At 41.6% G+C, this 19723-nt stretch overlaps 1 protein-coding gene and 1 long non-coding RNA gene across 9 annotated transcripts in view; one reads left to right on the forward strand and one right to left on the reverse strand.

Annotated features, from left to right (window-relative positions):
- LAMA2 (laminin subunit alpha 2) overlaps nucleotides 1-19723 on the forward strand; it is a 380508-nt gene that overhangs the window by 343529 nt on the left and 17256 nt on the right. For 5 of the 7 annotated variants that reach the window (XM_080999463.1, XM_080999466.1, XM_080999467.1 and 2 more), the window contains 8 exons: nucleotides 47-191; nucleotides 1607-1748; nucleotides 4134-4145; nucleotides 7692-7812; nucleotides 10108-10284; nucleotides 11898-12046; nucleotides 15146-15322; nucleotides 17097-17292. In XM_080999463.1, coding sequence (XP_080855589.1) covers nucleotides 47-191; nucleotides 1607-1748; nucleotides 4134-4145; nucleotides 7692-7812; nucleotides 10108-10284; nucleotides 11898-12046; nucleotides 15146-15322; nucleotides 17097-17292 — 1119 coding nt within the window. The remainder of the gene's footprint in view (nucleotides 1-46; nucleotides 192-1606; nucleotides 1749-4133; nucleotides 4146-7691; nucleotides 7813-10107; nucleotides 10285-11897; nucleotides 12047-15145; nucleotides 15323-17096; nucleotides 17293-19723) is intronic. The other 2 variants (XM_080999468.1, XM_080999469.1) reach the window with 1 other exon arrangement.
- Nucleotides 1-19723, reverse strand: part of LOC308473927 — an 80482-nt gene that overhangs the window by 35359 nt on the left and 25400 nt on the right. The gene's annotated exons all lie outside the window — the stretch shown is intronic.

Consider the following 19723-nt stretch of genomic DNA (forward strand, 5'->3'; position numbering starts at 1 on the left):
AGGACTAAATAAAGTTAATAAAGTTTCTAATGCTTCTCATTAACAGAAAGATTTCATGAGCATAGAGCTCAGTGATGGGCGTATTAAAGTCAGTTATGATCTCGGTTCAGGAACAGCTTCTGTTGTTGGCAACCAGAACCACAATGACGGGAAATGGAAATCATTCACCTTGTCAAGAATTCTAAAACAAGGTGAGTTCCTGCAGTGATAACATCATAAACGTCCTAATTATCTTATCCAGCATAGCTAACTATCTAATCATGGAGAAGATGATGTACAAAATTGCTGGGTTTAGAAAGTTGTAAAAGAAAGTGATTTAGCAACTTCTTTTGCTTAAATTACAGATGGCTCAGGTTAGCTGTGACTGATTGCAGTGTCAAACAGGTCTCTTATGATTTTCTTTTGAAAATGGTAGCTTAATTTTTCAGGCATAATTCTGCCTTACAGCTACCTAAATTACACTCTAAAATGCATCTGAGTGAAAAATGTTTTTTTCATGCAGTCCCCTGATGTTGTTCAGAGTTCATAAAACAAACCTACACTATTTTTGTTAGAATGTAAATTGGGTTTTGTACTTCATGGTGCCTTTCATAACTTAAATCTATCAAATTGCTTTCAAAATGTGGAGAGTTAAAATACTGATGGCACAGTATATCTGTCTACAATACACAATGGGCCCTTTTTGCACATTGTCACAGCCCTTTGTACTGCAAGGAGAAAAAGACTCCCCATAAATGACAGGCAACTTTAATTTACATGACTGCTAACGTTGCTGCCGAATTCAACTTAAAATAAAAATGCAATGAGAATATTTCCAAAGGCAAAATATCTATAGGATGTCTAATCAAGCCTATAAGAATTTCATACATCTCTGTTTGAAATAAGAAAGCTGAGCTGAAACAATCTTTGGCTCCAGTTGATTCATGCTGTCTTGCTGAACCCTGAAATCCAGAAACTTCTCTGTGTATGTTCACCAACGTAAACTTTTGCAGTTTTGTCCCTGCCAAAATAAATACTCTGCAGTCGTGGAAGGGTCACAACCCGTTTAAGCAAAGTGACTAGAATAAAATCCTGATCACATTGGTGGTATTACGTATTTTATTGCTCTTTTGGTTTTGATGGATATTCCAGTTTGTACATTCTCAAAAATATTTTCCCAATCAGTCAACATGATAAAATAGGGATAATTAAGCTTGGGGCTATAGCTGAGGGTACAGGGGGGAATCTCTCCCAATGAACTGTCTGTCTTAATAATTCTGAACTTTTTGGGGGGTCTGACACATCCATTCCCCCCCCCTTTGCATTTTTAATTTCCATGCTTGCTTTTTTTTTGTTCTTCTTCAACTGTGTTCTGCTTTTTCACCCTTAGTGGTTTCTCTTTTCTTCCTCCTAGCAAGCAGTTATGTGCCATTCAGCTAGAAAAGGCTATTCAAAAAACAATCACTGGTATAATCAGAATGTACCTGGTCATACTTTTCCCTCTCTTAATTGAAAAGAGGGTGTGGACAAGTGTGTTTGCTCAAGAAAGGAAGAAGTAGTTATAAACATTTGAAAATTCTTCTGTAGCTCAAAGCCCTATTTAATTTTTCTTCTTATATTTTCTCAGCTAATGTATCAATTGTAGACATAGACTCCAACCAGGAAGAGATCATCACAACAATTGCTACAGGGAAGCACTTTGGCCTCAACTTGAAAGCCGACGAGCCCATCTATTTTGGTGGATTGCCAACACTGAGACGAAACCTAAGGTAATGGCACTTAGCACATAGTCAACTAAAGGAATTCAGGAACAGCAATTGTTCTCTAAACCTTTTCTTAAGGATTCATGAAAGGATTGCACACAAAAAGGATACTTATGCCACATACCCTATTCTGAAACAATACACGAACCAAAACACAGCCAACCACTGAAATTCACACTTACCTGAATTTTGCAGGGGGCTTCTCCAGCCAACTAATGCATACAAAAATGCTTATACCTAGGACAAAATGTGCATACAGGTGCATATATTACTGAAAATAACATACGAAAATGCATTATATGGGAACTGGTGGAGAAACAGCTGGTAGGAAAAAATTGTAGTGTGTCTGCTCCCGCCCATAACTTCTCTGCTCCAGGCCCTATCATTCCAGGCTCAATTTGCACAGATGAAGCAGTAGCCAAGTTTAAAGAAATGTGGTTGAGGCACGACATGTAGCTCCATCCCCACTGCCCTAGTATCTGTTTTCATTTTCTGTTTAATCGCATATGAACTCAAGACAGAATTTCTTGCTCAGCTTAAAATCTTCCTGTAAATTTTATTATGCATAAAGTATTTTCCATATGCTTTCCTGTCTTCGTTAATGCTAAATGAGTTGATGAGGTGCTGGAGTGTAATCGGTGTTTTCTGTTTTGAAACAAACTCTGGAACCTTTATCAAAGTTTACAGAAACATTTTTGCAATGGAAAAAATATCTCTGGTACAAAGTGCCGATACTGTGCAACACAGGTAAACCCATTCACCTATATCAGTTCAGTTTCCATGAAAGAATAACAATGATGAAGTCATTGCATAGGCAGAGAGATCTAGATAGGCTACTGGGCTGCTACAGAGCCAAACAGCCACTATTGCACTGTTATTGTTGTTTTAAAATTTGCTTGTTAGCTGTTCAGGTCACAAGTCATTTTTAAGAAATCAAGAATTGAGCTGCAGCTCAACATAAATGACCTTATTTTGTGTGTCATGTAGAAACCCTAACATAAGAGCTGTGCCACATAAAATACAGCTGTGTCACCAAAGTATCCAGTGGCCATCCAGACACGTCTGGAAACTCACAAGTAGGACGAGGAAGTTCCATTTGGCTATTGTGGTTAATGTCCTTTGAGAGACCCGTTTTCCACAAATGCTTTTTTAAAAGCTATCTAAGCTACCAGCCTCCACCACATAATGTGCAACTGAATTCCATAAGTTACTTGTGCATTGTGTGAAGAACTTTTATCAGCCCTGAACACTCTACCAATCAGTTTTGTTGGGTTGCCCTGAGTTCTAGTATTATGAGAAGAAAATTTCCCTCAAGCCACTCTTTCTCCATCATTTTACATACCTGTGTTATGTCCCAGTTATTCCTCTTCTTTCCGAAACTCCCAAATGTTTCAGCTTTTCCTTATAGGAAAGGTGATCCAGCCCTTTGATCAAGGAGAATGATACAGTGGTACCTCTGGTTACGAGCTAAATTCGTTCCAGAGGTCCATTCTTAACCTGAAACCATTCTTAACCTGAGGTACCACTTTAGCTAATGGGGCCTCCCACTGCTGGCGCATGATTTCTGTTCTTATCCTGAGGTAAAGTTCTTAACCTGAGGTCCTACTTCCGGGTTAGCGGAGTCTGTAACCTGAAGTGTTTGTAACCTGAGGTGTTTTTAACCCAAGGTACCACTGTATTGAAGGAGGGTGCAACTTAAAGATGATGGAAGATTTTCCATGGACCTCCCCAACTAGCTATCTCCTTCGATCCAGAAGGACCCAGCGATTGCGGGCAATGTTTGCTCTCTCCCAAAGGATCCTAGGGTGCAGTGGCCTCACACAAGTGATGGTCAAAACTGCCAGTTGATATTGCAGGCCTGAAAAGTGGGAGAGCCCATCAGCTACTGCTGGATTTGCAACAAGCCGTTCTTAATGCCTTACCCTCAGTGAGGGATCTTGTCTGTGCCCTGTCCTCTTCCCTTCACCAGCAGGTCTAGGGGTCTTCCCCCTTTATAGAGAAGGTAGTCCAGGAATTAGGGGGTGGGCTTAAGGTTGGTGGAAGCTCCTCCAGCCTAACATACTTGACTTTCTTGGTTAGAACTTCTGCTATTTACAGACATCGTGTGGGGCTGCAGAGAAAGGTGGTGGTCAGTTGGCTAATTTTTGAAACATTCTGAGGATTTCTGGGTCAATTGCTTCCCAGCATGCAAGTCTTACGGAAGGGCAGTGGGTGGTTTGTTAAAAGCCATGGGTGTATATTTTAAAGAAAGTGGCTTGAATCTTAAGCAGACTGAACAGTCTGTATCATTATAAGAATTTGGTTTGTTATAAATGTTATAATTGCAAATAATAAACAAAATTGTATTTTTTTTTCTTCTTCTCTCTCTTTCTCTGTTCATTTTTATCCTAGTATGAAATCCAGGTAAAAAAAAAACAACCGTCAAGTTTCAAGCAATACTTGCATGCCTCGCGCTCTGCATGGGTTAAGCGCAGCTTGCAACAGGTGGCGAAGCAAAAAGCAATTTGTGTCTGTATCTGTTCCAGCTGTTGCTCTGGGGCTGTTCATTTGGCAATGGATCCTGCTGCAGCAAATCAAGCTGCTCCTCAGTGCTTAACACAGCCTTGCCGCATGCTGCGCACACACTTGCAGCAACAAACACTTAGCCTAGCATCTTCACACAGCTGTTTATATCTTGCTGTGTTGGGTTTTCTTTTCCTTTTTTTTTCCCTTTTAAAAATTAATTATATCAGATGTACAAGCTGTATTTTTTAAAAAAAAATAAAAAGCAGTTAAGAGTTTCTGTTCAGCACAGAGCAAATTAGTGATGGAACATGTGCAGAAATCTGTGAGAATGGAGTGTCAATCACAAGAGATTGTTTATTTTCTCAGCAAATTGCAGGGAGGGACACTTGACTCTCCAACCTCTCCGTGCAATGCAGGCTCTTTCTGGCATATATGTTTTCTGTATATGTTCAGGAACATAAGAATTGTCTTATTGGATCAAGTCTCTGTAGGCCAGCAATCTGCCAGCAAAATAATCTCTACCAGAAGCAGAGTGCAAGGGTGATAGCCTTTGGCTTGCCCCAGAAAACTAATATTCATAGGTGCACTGCCATTGTACTTGGATACCCCCACATAGCTTTTCTAACTAAAGCCTGAACCCAAAGTCTTCCCAAAGGTCATGAAAGGGGGACAGAACTTCTGTAACTTTCTGAGGGGTGTGCAACAGTCTCCACGATTTTAGATGTGGGGTATTTTTATTTACATTTTACAAGGTGGTAAGGGCTTCCTTTCTTTTTCCTCTTCATCTCCCTCTTAAGAAGAAAGCCAACCCACACCAGCCCCCAAGGCAAGTGATGTTTTAGTGAGAAAATCTTGGCAGACAGGCTGCCTTTTCTATACAAATATGGGCCAGACTGCCTCATGGCAACAGTATTCTGTGACCATGTAATCTTGGCTTGGCTTACTTCTTAAAAGGACAAAAGAAAGCAAAATGAAAGTTTACCAGCTTGTATATATGCAAGTAAAAAAAAGAAAGAAAAAAATCTTAAAGAAAACACAACTGAAACTTTAACCATCCATTCCCGAAACATTTAGCACCAACTCCCAGTACCACCAAAATTTGATTGGGACATATATTCATTTTGGGTTAGTCTCTCTTGATGAGCCTGGAAACCCTGCTTATCTTCCGCTAAATTATAAAAAGCAAACCTCAGCCTCCATATTTTGCACATTGTCTAGACAACTAGAATTATTTCCTCAGGTGCATCTAATAAAGAGGGATCCCACAGATGGGTTCATGCAATGTTAAAATTTGAATTTAAGTTAAAGCATATCATAGCTCTTATACAGAAGTAAATTATATCCTTTTGGAGATATTTTTGGCAGCCCCGGAATTAAAGTCTGTGTACCTGAAGGTTGCCCAGTGAGGTAGAGTCTCACACTGCTGTTGTTATGTAAAACTGCATTCAAGTGGTGTTGGGAAAATTAGATGGTTCTTGAGGCTCAAAGGATGTGTGTGTGTGTGTGTGTGTGTGAGAGAGAGAGAGAGAGAGAGAGAGAGAGAGAGAGAGAGAGAGATGAGAGAGAGAGAGAGAGAGAGAGAGAGAGAGAGAGAGAGAATGCATGTGAAAGAAGATGCAGATAAATCTTTTCCATAACTTTCTCTTGAAACAAATATCTTGGTGAGGGTCATTTTTAGCTGTGAAATGTCAGGAGCGTTGAAAGGTTTAAGTACCCTTTTTCAGCACATCTGTGTGCTCAGACACAACCCTCCCCAGCCTGCTATAGCATAAGAAAAACTGAGGTGGGAGAGAGAGAACTTTGATTAACATGTAGTTTGAGCCTCAGTGGCTATGAAACTCTGGCAAAATTTGCTTGGTGAGACAGATGGAATTACAGGTTGTTAGGCTGCAGAAAAGCTCTGCTGCTGTGGATCAGTGCGTGAAGAAAATGTAGGAGATGAAACATAGAAACATTTTCAAAGTTGGAAAGAAATTGTGTTTGCCTTTCTCAGAACTTTCTGAAGCTCTGTTGGTGCCCACAGGGAGACTTTAGAACCTTCAACTAGCAGTAACATAGAATTGAGATTTTCTTTTGTTTCTTTTTTTTGGTATGAACTCTAAAGTACTTGCAGCTTTTGAAATAGACATGCTATGCTTTGCTGAGATGGCTACAAAATGCAAAAATAAAAAATAAAAATGCCACAGCAGAAAAAAGCTATTGGGGGACATCCAAGTTGTTGATATTCTATATTATAATGTTTTTAAATTAAGATCGTAGATATATTTTTGTGCATGTGCATATATGCACATACATATATGGGTATATGAACTGGGCTTTCTAATTCTATGAACTGTGAACTGTTTTTTACCTTATTTAATACTAATGTTTTGTATTATTTTCATGCGAGTATTTTACTTGTCTGATCTGGTCAATTGGCCAGATTGTATCCACATCTCAAGAGGCCCAGTCTTTCTTTCCATCGATGTTAACATGGATCAGAGGGTTAACTGCAGTTGCTGCTGCTTCAGGAAGGCTGCTGTTTCAGGAAAAATCAACATTTATGAAGCAGCTTTTCTAAGCCAGAGGAGTGATGCGTGAATATGATAAACATTCAAACAAAACTGCTCCTGGTTTGGTGCTCAGTATAAAGGCTTCTGAGAGATACTAACACTATCCTTCTGCTGCCCTTCTGGTAGATAACAAAACTCAGGCTGCGGGTATTCAAGTGATAGAATCATAGAATTGTAGAGTTGGAGGGGGACCCAAAAGGGTCATCTAGTCCAACCCTCTGCAAAGCAGAAATCATCTCATCAACCATGACTGTGCTGGTGAAAATAAGTTGTGCTCCAGCACCATTTTCTGGGACAAAAGTCCCTCGCCTCTGCTATATTCCTGAACATAGGAGAAACTTTGAATTCACAGTAGGTTGCTAACATTTTTGTGATGTGAGCCCAACTAAATAATTGGGCACGTGGCTCATATGTTACTTCTTCCACATGTCTAAAGAAAATACTTCATGTAAATAGGCAAACTGTCAAAAAGTTTTCTAACCTTTATCTTTCTACACTTCTTGGAGAATAACCTATTATTTTGTCATCCTGATACATTTTACACAGAGATAACAGTGACATTAAATGCAGAAGTAGGGAAAAGGTCTGTATCTTTGGTAAATGACGAGAAGCAGAATTTATGTAAAAGGCTGAAATCCAGGGGAAGTTAGTCATTGATAACTTTATTCTTCTGGTAGAATGTTTAGCATTTTAATATTCTGGACTGTGCTCTCATCAATTATTATTATTATTATTATTATTCCCATTGAAATCTGTAGGTTTTGTGACCTACGTGACTAACATCCTCTGGATTGTGGTCAGAATGTTTAAAACAGTAATATGGAAATATGTTTTAGCCCTTTTGTGACTGTTTTTACTCATGACTAAACCTGCTTTGACCTTATTTTTGCAGGCCTGAAGTAAACACAAAGAAATACTCAGGCTGCATCAAGGATATTGAAATTTCTCGGACGCCATACAATCTTCTGAGCAGTCCTGACTTTGTGGGCATTACCAAAGGCTGTACACTGGAGGTTAGTTTGCTTTCCATGTTTCCTTCAATGATCTTAAAATGATTGCTCCATGTTTTATCAACAAGCAGCTCTGGCAAGGAAATTCCTGAGGATGAAGGAGGTCGGCGTGGTGCAGTGGTTAAGAGCGGTGGACTCGTAATCTGGGGAACTGCGTTCGCTTCCCCGCTCCTCCACATGCAGCTGCTGGGTGACCTTGGGCTAGTCACACTTCTCTCTGAAGTCTCTCAGCCTCACTCACTTCACAGAGTGTTTGTTGTAGGGGATAAGGGAAGGGAGATTGTTAGCCACTTTGAGACGCCTTAGGGTAGTGATAAAGCGGGATATCAAATCCAAACTCTTCTTCTTCTTCTTCTTCATTCTGCGACATACAATTCCATTAACAAAGTTGCCCCACTGCCATCTTGCTTGGAGGAAGTGACTGCTTCCCCTCCCCCCTCCCGCCACTCGTATTTGTATGGGACTTACAGAGTTGCAATGAGGACCTACAACATGTCATTCAATTCCCATGGAAAATTGCTTCTGCATGATTATCGTAATGCCTAACACTATTTGACTTGTGGTCCTCTTCATTATCCATCTTTCCGAACAGCTATCACTGAAACATGGAGCAAGCTTGTTTTCTGCTGCTTCAAAGGGTAGGACTCAAACCGAATTACAGAAAGGAGATTCAGAGTAAACATTAGGAAGAACTTTCTGATAGTAACAGCTGTTCAACAATGGAACAAACTATCTCGGAAGGCGGCAGACTCTCCTTAATTGGAGGTTTTTAAACAGTGGTTAAATAGCCTTCTGTTAGGAATTCTTTAGCTGTGATTCCTACATTGCAGGGGCTTGAAGCTGATGGCCCTTGGGGTTCCTGCCAAGTCTAGAATTTATTATTCTTTGATCTTCAAGATGAGACCATTTCATTTCAGTGAGTTGTACAAAAGTAGTCCTTAGCAGACTGTGGTCAGAATTAATCCTGAATATCATCATAATGCTGTATGTACAAGCGGTCCTTAAGCAATCTCATGTTTTTTAAAAATAAGATTCAATATTCTGCGACATACAGCCCCTCTTCAGTTCATCTTTAATATCTCCCAGTGTGAGAGCTGTAGAGCCATGGGCAGTACATGCCTTATTTATGAGTTGGATTCAGGAGACGAGCTGAAGTGCTTAGCCCAGATAGGAAGGCAATGACAAACAGTGGAGCCTAATGTATGAGCGGATTCATTTTAAAGTGCAAGCAACCACACTGTGGGGACAAGGCAGGTAAAGATAACCATAAAGTGTGTGAAGCAGAATCCACGTCACATACCAGTGGGGCAAGGAAGGGCTGGGAAAGTATATTAATGAATTAAAATGGATTATTTTTAGGCTGCGTCCAAAAAGGCAGCAAGTGAATAATTCAGTAAATAAATACATTAATATTACATTTTGGAATTGTGGAAGATCTTCTGCTGGGCCACTCCCATCACCAGTAACCATCAGGAAAGTTTTGTGCATGTGACTTAATTCCAAGAAAGTTCTCTGCATATTGACAAGTTCTCACCAGTGTTTTAACAAGCAGGGAACTGTCTTTAAAATGGTTGTGATTAAAAACAACAACTTGTTTTAGTTTCAAGACCTAGAGGCTATTTGCAGTTCAACTTCCATGACTGGGGTGAACAGGCTGCAACCCAGAGACCTGTGGTATCTCTTGGAAATCCTCCCTGAAGGCAGCCTTGGGGGTTTTTCTCCTTGTTCTTTCCTCGCTCCAGCACATGTGGTCCTTTGGAATCGTATTCACAGCAGCCAGTTGGGAAAGAGGGCAAGTGGTAAGATGAGGAAGTGGGGAAGAGGCTGCAGAACCCACATATCTCTCTGCACTGGGGGTTTTGAAGGTACTGTGCTCTCTGACTTGCAACTTGTCAACCCTAGCCATGACTAGCTTCATCACCATGTGACCCCAAAATTTTGGCTCCCTGTCAAACTGACTTCCATGACTCAGGATGCACACACGTCATACTTAAAAACCAACCCCCCTCCCAAAGAAAAAGAATATTAGGAAATGTATTTGGTTAGGAGTACTTGCAGATCTCAGAATAGTCCGTGTTGTGTACAAAGCCTCAAAATAATAACAATGCTGGAACAAGACTGGACTGTGCAGCTCTTTTTAGCTGAATCTACTTTTCCAAATGTTTTCTGATATTGGGTGATTTAACAGATGGACAAATGTTTGCACAGCACTTTGAATGTAAACTGCTGAGCTGTTTATTATTGCAAGAAAGTTTTCCTGTTCTGGGTCAAACTCATCCAGTCCCTTCTTTTCTGCAGAATATCTACACAGTCAGCTTCCCGAAACCGGGCTTTGTGGAGCTGCCACCAGTCTCGCTCAATGTGGGAACAGAAATCCACTTGTCCTTCAGCACCAGAAATGAATCTGGCATCATACTCTTTGGTACTAGTGGGGCGCCTGTACCCCCACGGAGAAAGCGCAGGCAGACTGGGCAGGTACAGGATGATACCAGAAACTGGGTTGCTTGTTTGCCGCATCTTCATTGGCCAAAGATGTTGTTCAGCTCCTGCACTGCAGGGACTCTTTTGTCTTTGTGTTGTGTGGGAAGGGAAATAAGTTGGAGATTCAGAACATTTCCTTGAAAGTTGTTCCTATCAAAGTTTGAAGGTGAAGGGATCTCATTAAGCTGACATATCAGACGTTTGGTCCATTTGGTACACCTAGACAAGGGGCTCCCAAACATTTTGGACTAGTGGGCACATTTTGAAAGCTGAGAGAGTGTTGGAGGAGACAATTACAAAATAGCTGTCATGGAGGAATGTGTGGCATAACACAAAATTATGAGAGATAATCGCCTCCACCCTCAGCCAATTTTGAGGGTTTGCAGAAAAATGAAAACTCTGTCGGGCAAGTGGAAGACCCTGCACAGGGTTTCTGCTGGTTAGGTAAATTCCGCCCACGCCATTCTCATTTCACACATCACTTATTAGGTACCTGCAGAGTTTAAAGGTAAAGGGACCCCTGACAATTAGGTCCAGTCATGGACGACTCTGGTGTTGCGGTGCTCATCTCGCTTTACTGGCCAAGGGAGCCGGCGTACAGCTTCTGGGTCATGCGAACCAGAGCAGCACACGGAAATGCTGTTTACCTTCCCACTGGAGTGGTACCTATTAATCTGCTTGCACTTTGACGTGCTTTTGAACTGCTAGGCTGGCAGGAGCTGGGACTGAGCAACAGGAGCTCACCCCGTCACGGGGATTCGAACTGCCGACCTTCTGATTGGCAAGCCCTAGGCTCTGTGGTTTAGACCACAGCGCCCTACCCAGGGCCACCACTGTAAGCCTTCATGGGTGCCATGGCACCTGCAGGTGACCCATGACCTAGACCATGGGTCATGTACTCTACCACAGATGTATCGTTATTCCTCTTGATATGTCCATAATGCTGCTGTTCTATGGTTTCCGCCCCTGTGAACTAAATAGAGACATAGCAGGAAACACTTAATGTACTATACAATACCTACAGGACAATGTTTTGGTTCATTTCACGGTTTCTGTGAAAACTGTTTTCCCATTTACTTAACAATCACTTGCCACTGATCAGGCAGTGCAAGGGTAGTCCTCCAGCTCTTTTAGACTGCAGCAACCATCATCTCACTGTACAGTGGTACCTCAGTTCTTGAACAACTCTGTTGACAAACATTTTGGAACCCAAACAGTGAAATGCTTCCATTCTCAAGCATGCCTTGGAAGTCGAATGGTTTCCGCTGCATGTTTTTCAGTTTTCTCAATTGAATTTGCGGACAGCCCTTTGCGCCTTGGTTTTCGAACATTTTGGAACTCAAACAGTCTTCTGGAACTGATTACGTTTGAGAACCGAGGTACCGCTGTACTACATTTTAGAAATCTGTGATAATTTCAGGCCACTGTCAGTCATGGCTAAGATTTGACATGTTTATGGTTCATCCGTAATAAAATAAATGGAAGCTGAAAGGATGAAAGTGTTCTTTTCTGCCATACAGGGAGGGTGTGGCACGTTGTTTGGGAATGATCTTATAAATACACAAAGGCGTTAAGGGCTTCCTTTAAAATGCTGGTTCCTATTGCAGGCCTATTATGCTGTGTTCCTGAACAGTGGTCGACTAGAAGTGCACGTCTCTACCGGGATAAGGGACCCTCGCAGGATCACCATCAAACCTGCATCTGGCGAGTTTCATGATGGCAGAGAACACAGCATCCGAATAGAAAGACTCGGAGGGTAATAACTCAGAATATAGGGGTACTGTAACCCTGAACATTTGTTCTAGCCCAGTAACTGAAACTATGAGGAGAGGAGAATGAAATCTCCGTGCAGCTTTCATTTAAAAGTCATCTTCTGACAGTGATGATTTCATTATGGCATAGGTCACGCTTTAGTGTAGGCATTGCCGCTTAAGATTTTCATTAATCTAAATTGCTATGTTAACCTTTGATACTTTTTGCAAATACACTTTATTAATCTAATTTGTGTGGCTGAGGAATTGGATCTTGAACTAATATTAAGGAACAGCTTCCAATGAGAAGGAATAGCAACATCAAGACCTAACGACGCCCACGCCGAATTCACAACACCTGAAACTTCTTTATAAGTTTCTCACATGAAACTATGGGAAGGTTGGGGATTGATGCCTTCTGAACTGGAAAAGGGCCCTATATCTTTAAGAGTCAGGGCAATCAGGAGGAGAGAGGGAATAAGGAAAAGGAAGAGCTAAGGTGTTGGTGGCTTGCAGCAACATAGCAACGTCATTGGTTCACACTAGCACATGCTGCTAAATGCCGTGGTGCAGGTGCAGTGTTTGAACATTGTCTTAGATGTTAGGGATAAATCATGTCTAGAAGTCATGGAATAGGATACAAATGTAATCATCAACATTCAAGGGGGCCCCTGCCACCTGTTTTAGGGGCAGTCCTGCAGATGGCAAGGAACAAAAATGAAAAAGAATCTGTCTGAGGTGGGGGAAGGGGCTTTTTAAACACACCAACACACATGCCCTCCAAAATAGCACTATCAATCCAGGTATCTATGCCTGCAAGTATTTGGTGCAGCCCTAATGTGCATGCACTGAAAACATAAAATAACAACATAACATATATAAATAATGTAACATAAGATAATACTGATAACATAGCATAAATCACTCATCCATCCACCCTACAATGCTTCTGGAGCCACCATGGGCTATGCTGGCTTGGAGGCCAGAAAGGATTACTTTGGTTATTAGTTTTTATCCCTATTATGTCAAAGCGCACTTTCTGTTGGAGGCCCTGCAGCTCTAATAAATATCTTAACAAGTAAATCCATTCATTCCATTTCCTCAGAATCTTCCTCGTTCTCTAACCCATGACCTTATTCCCAAGCAAAAACATGTTTTGTCAGCCTCCTTGGTACTTGTTTAAACTTCAAATTCCTAAAGTCAGGTTTTTAATTTTCTTTAAATGTCACCATAAATGACAAAATGCAAGCTGACAAGTATTGATAATACTACAATATCTAGCAGAATGCAAAGGAAATCTTTCACTTAACAAACCAAATAATATTGCTGTATATAATACACAGGATTATGTTATTTGCTACCCTGTAAGGACTGCTAATGCCAGATCACTGCTTTTACAGCACCCTCTAGTGGACAGAAATACAGAAATAGGCTCATGCTTGTGATTTTCGTAACTGTCCAAAACACATACACAACAGACTTCATTTTCCCATAAACTGGGCTGGAGTAGAAATGAACAAACCTCTTCATCTGCTAATCATTACCCAAGCTTTATTTTATTAAAAGCAGAGGACATTTTTGAAAACTCTTCAGAAAGCTAATTACCCATATGATTATAAACTAATTGCTTCCCATTCCAGGATAATTATAGGACACCATTGAGGACTAAGGCATATCATCATGTGCTGGTCTTCCGCATCAGAGTGCATAAACATTTTCTCTTGAACAATAGCAGAGGGCTTCGTAAATTATTAGGGATTTAACCAGGAACAGGTATTATCAGCTACAGGAGAATCAAGCAAGCCTAAGAATGTCCAGCTTTACTGGGAAGAAGGTATCCAAAAATTGAGAACATCTAATGTGGAGTTATTGCTATTCCATTCGCTGGCACAGACACCTGAAGCTGGGGGGGGGGGGACTCAGGATCATTTAGCCCAGCTGCAAAACCTTCGACAGAATGTAAGAAAACCCAAAATGGTTTCTGCAAGTTTTTGCACAAATGCACTGAGCAACTCCTTCCAGTCCTCAGGTAGCCTCACATCTGCCCCCAGTATATATTTTCATCTTTGGTTGTACACTTCAGCACAAATATTAGATTTTGGAATACCCAATATCATCATTAAGCTGAGGTGAATGAGCTGCTGTTGGGCTCTCGGACATGCCCACCCACTTTCACACATATTGCTTTCAGGATGCTTATAAAGCTATCCATGCAATAATAATATTACACTGTCTGCCATCTTATGGATAAAGTCCCATTGGACTCATTAGGGCTTTCTTCCAAGTAAACCTGTATAGGGCTGCAGTGCATGACATTTGCAACACCGGGTTGCATCCAAGCCACACTGTGCTCAAGCCACACTGTGTCCCCTCTTCGGTCAGGCCTCTCCCAGACACACATATACTTGGGCCTTTCCTCAAATTTGAGACTTTTCAGAGAAAACAGAGGCTGCGGTCGGAAGGAAGGGGTGGGGAAATTGCCATGGGTGAGTGTAGCTTTCTATGGAAATCACAGCAATTAAGACGACACCACAAAGACCAAAGTAGAAATTATGTTTCTTTAGGGGGGAATCATTATTATTATTAGTCCAGAATTCTGGATAGGCCCTTTGCACAAAAGGACCCCCTGGTGCTAAAGCTAGTTGCTATATTGCCACTACAGGTGTACTTGGCTTTTGAAAATATATAATATACATCTTTCATGGATTCCAGCAGTCACCATACTCAAGAGGCTTCACTGTTCTTCAGCAAGAGTGTAATAACTAGTGGGGAAAACCAAGAAAATAAAGACCCAAACAAAATGTGACCCCTTTCATTTTTTTATCCTGGTGGGCCATGGGAAATTATACTTTAGCACTAAAAGTAGCCTTGATTGTTTCTATCAGTAGTAATGCTGTCGGTCTGTAGGCTCTTCTTTTCAGTTCATCCACATACTAATTTCACTGATATTCTATTGGTTTGGAGGTTTTATTGGGCTCTCATCCTGTAGCTCTTTAAACAAAGCAAAAACTGCATCCGTCAGTGTTATGGTGCAGGCACGGCAGCAGGAGCATCAGTTTGGCTCGGGGTATTTGTGTATTAAGTCATTTTCATTGATTTTGCAGGCTGTTTGTGATCCAAGTAGATGAGGACAGAAGCCAGTCTCAAAGACTCCCGTCAGATCAACCTGTTTCCGTTAAGAAGCTTTTTGTGGGAGGAACACCACCTGAATTCCACATTGCTCCTATTAGGAACATACCTGCGTTTGATGGCTGCATATGGAACCTTGTCATCAATACTGTGTGAGTATCTATTTTTTGTCAGGTTATATAAAGCAACCTATTGATGTAAAGCTATGTTGCTTATAGAAACCAACTGATGTTATTCCACTGGCAGGCATATGATAGATAGGGATCTACTAGTAGGTCTCTCAGTAGGTCTTTGCAGTACATCCCAATCATTTAACAATAGCCAAAATAACAATACTTTTCCCACCTATGTTAGGCTGCTGAAATAAATAAAGCTAACCAGGAGTGGCTTTTTGTGTGAAAGGACTCTGGTATGGAAAACAAATTTCTATGGTCAGAATCTGCTCAGGGGCACCCTGTGCTTTAATTTTAACTGTGCCTCTGATAGGTAGATCTCCAGGTTCAAGTAAAAAAATAAATAGAAAGGAGATCCAACAAGCCTGAGTCTCCCCACCCCTGTACTATTCTACATACCGAAGTCTTAAATTCTGACAATATGCGCTTGCCCATAATATGATATAAGGTTGCCAGATGAGCAATATTTGCCTGGTCTAACCCAACCATTTGTGATATGCATCAGAAAGATGACACACTCTTAATTTCCATATTAATTTTTGACAAAGTAAACCAACCACAATGATAGCTGATGTTATTCCTGACACGGTAAAACACCAGATGGCTTGATGAAAGGAAAGTTCTGCTAGTCAGACCAGATGGAAAAAGTCAAGTTAATGGTGATTTTAAAAGAACTGAAAATGAATATATGAGAACTCTGTTAGCTGATGCTGAAATTTTATGATATTTGTATGCTGCTCCATAACGTAAAGCTATCTGGGTAGTGTGCAATGAACAATTATACACTCATTAAACACATGCAGAAATAATTTGTGGAACAAGATCTCTATTTGATGTCTATGCTTTTTCATATCTTCCGGCACATGTCATGTACTAGCTGAGGCACATGTTGAACAGAGTACCGTATTTTTCACCCTATAGGACGCACTTTTTCCCCTCCAAAAATGAAGGGGAAATCTGGGTGCATCCTATGGGGCGAATGCAGGCTTTCGCTGAAGCTTGGAGAGCGAGACGGGTTGGTGCGCACCGACCCCTCTTGCTCTCCAGGCTTCAGGAAGACATCCGCAGCCTAGGCAGCCCTGCGGGAGTTCCTGCAGGGCTGTCTAGGCTGCGGATAGCAGCATGCTTCCCGGAGCACCGGGCGTGCTGAAAGCAGAGCGCCTGGCGCTTCGGGAATGCAGCTGCAGCCTAGGCTACCCTGCGGGAGGTCCCGCAGGGCTGTCTAGGCTGCGGATAGCAGCCTGCGTCCCGGAGCGCCGGGCGCGCTGAAAGCAGAGCGCCTGGCACTTCGGGAATGCAGCCGCACCCTAGGCAACCCTGCGGGAGGTCCCGCAGGGCTGTCTAGGCTGCGGATAGTAGCCTGCGTCCCGGAGCGCCGGGCGCGCTGAAAGCAGAGCACCCGGCGCTTCGGGAATGCATCCACAGCCTAGGCAACCCTGCGGGAGGTCCTTCAGGGCTGTCTAGGCTGCGGATAGCAGCCTGTGTCCTGGAGCGCCGGGCGCGCTGAAAGCAGAGCGCCCGGCGCTTCGGGAACGCATCCACAGCCTAGGCAACCCTTTCTCTTGTAAAGATAATCCAGAATTATCTCGGAAAATTGTGTGTTGCATCAAGTTCATCAGATTAGTTCCTAATCCCCTCAACGACTGCCTCCAAAAAGGCAAACTGCACATTTAAAAATTATTGATCATGGTGAAAGTTTCCAGTTGAAGAATTCCTGTTGTTTGACATCACTGACTTCATTGTCTTTCTTCAGTCCGATGGATTTTGCCCAGCCATTATCCTTCGAAAATGCCGATATTGGCCAGTGTCCTGATCAAGGCCCACTGCATGAAAAAGAGGATGAGGATCACATCTCCCGTGCAACAGTTGTGATCCGTCCTGAACCAGATACTGCGGAAAAGATAGCGAGTGCAACATCTCCTCCTCCACCCCCTTTCCCACCTTCACATGTAAGTGTGCTTCGTTTCTATGATGTGATTGGGTGGGTGAGTTGGGTTAAAAAAAAAATCACAGGTTTTTACATGGCACTGGTAACTGCATAGTGATTACGGCGATGGTGCATAATCGACTTCTTGGATTCGCTAACTGAACACTTTGCAAATAGGGCTTCATATGGAGACTTTGTTCAGTATCTCGGTGGTATCCCTCTTCTGGGCAATACAACAGGAACACAAAGCCTGCTGTTTCTGAACAAGCTGAATCTCTAATATGATCAGTTCATCCAGTGGGAGGAATTCAAGATTGCACTAAGGCAGTCATTCCATCAGGGCAAGCATTCCCCCTGTGCCCTGTTCTGGGGGTTCTCTCAACATCCCCCCCCCAGCCAATTTGGGGTGGGGGCTGAGGACACACAGGAGGAGGAAGGAAGCCCCGTTGTGCAAGCAGATGTTATCAGCTGAATCCCCCAAAATGCATTTGCCATAAGATCAATTTCAAGTGTTGTGGGTGTAGCTTTGTAGGTCGTGCTATACCACTCAGTGAGATTTATTAGTCACTCATAGTTCCTGCTTAACTCAAAATGGTGAGTCTGCCGCCAGTTTTCAGCTGAATGATCAGTACAGAGGCATGCATAAGTTAGCACTTGTTGCTTCATTACTGTGGGAAACATTTAACTTTTATCACCAGCTTCTCAATTTCCATGGAAATCTGGATCAACTTTCGGTCCTTTGGGGTTCTTTCTGTCTCCTCTTTGGCCGTTCTCTGCTTTCTGAATTAAACCAGCACAATGTATCCATGGATAGCTGATGAAAAGCATGGGAACTTTAAAAAATAAACAAACAAATACAGTCCTAACAACCAGCAAGTCAAGGAGGTGACTAATGTGAGCTGCAACTTGAAGACATAAATTCCATTCATCACTATTGTTTTAGAGCAAAGCATAGGAATATAGTATATATTTAATATTTTTGTAAGTTAATTTTATACTCAAAATATCACTGGGAAACCTGGTCTTTATCCCTACCTTCACCCTTGGTTCACCCTTATCAGAAACCTGGTCTAAGATGGAAATTTCACACAGCAGATATGAGGGTTCCTGTGCCTTTGAGAACATTAGGAATCACTTTCCAGGAGAAAAATATGGCTTTTCTGATGAAATTCCACCCGGACATCAACTTTAGCCAGGTTGTGTTTGTGAGCTGAATACCACTGCAAAAAAGAATTCACCACTTCATTTTTACCTTTGTCACCTATCTGATACTTGTGCTTTTTCAGTTGCTTGTATATGAACCTGTCATCTAAAGGGAGAAAGGCTTCGATTCTCATTACTCAATCTCTTCTCTTTTCCACTTTCAAAAGATAGAACTTATAGGTCAGAATGTCAGCATTTCAAACTTTGCTTGACTCCTGTTTGTTAGTTTCATCAGATAGTCCTATATAAGCCACTGTGGAAAATCAAGCCAGCATCTCTCCTCGTCCACTACAACCACCACAGTATAGACAGAGGGTTGGGTCCTAAGACAGAGTAGAAGGACACATCTTTCCTGTCCTGTGCCCTCCCATGAACCCATGAAATGTCTATCCGCAGAGCGAGGGGATCCTCTGAACAGCACAGACTGCAGTGGAAGAATAGAATTGCCAAAAGTCCAGCAGAGACAACTTTTGAGAGCAGTGCATTTGTAGCTTTCTGGTGGACTAGTTTTGTGCATGACTTTTAACATATGGATCAGTCATTTTGAACTACTCTATGTAACTATTGCTAACTGTGTGCCTTAAAACAGTCTGTCTAAAGAAGATGGAATCTAAAAGGATGATTTTTTAGCCAAGATCAATCTTAATAATAATAGAGGATGGTAGATGTGCTTTATTGATTCATAAATATGATATAGAACACCTTTCCTTCAATCCCACAAGGTGGCATAATGGTAACATGCATTTATTAATGCAATATTTCATTTTCCAGTTCTTTTTAAAACATATAGTTCAATAATATGTTGGGAATGCAAACAAGTTGAGCCAGATTTCCAACCAGAAGCTGGTGGTTTCAGTTTAAGCCATGCTACAGTTTATGCTAGATTGTCATAGTTTTCCACCTTGAAACAAGACCTAAAATGAATTTTCCATTTCACTTTCCTTTGCAGCCAAGTAGCCAATGCATAAGTAGGTAGAACAGACCTTTCAGCTGTTCATTGTAAATGACAGGTGATATATCCAAATGGTATATTATAGAAAGAATAAAAGCAAGCAAAACCTTAACTTACTGCAGAAGTAAGATCAAGAGTTGCAAAACATATTTTGTAATAACTTTGTTATCCAAAAAGCAAAGAGGGAAAATGATAAAATTAACCACCACTTGTTGAACTTCAATATATTCAAAACACAGTACATGCTTAGCTCAGGAATGGCATAGGAAACTATGAAGGTGTTGTTGGGCTCCAACTC

Source organism: Podarcis pityusensis, assembly GCF_964106645.2.
Source record: "Podarcis pityusensis genome assembly, chromosome: 3".
NCBI classification, from domain to species: domain Eukaryota; kingdom Metazoa; phylum Chordata; class Lepidosauria; order Squamata; family Lacertidae; genus Podarcis; species Podarcis pityusensis.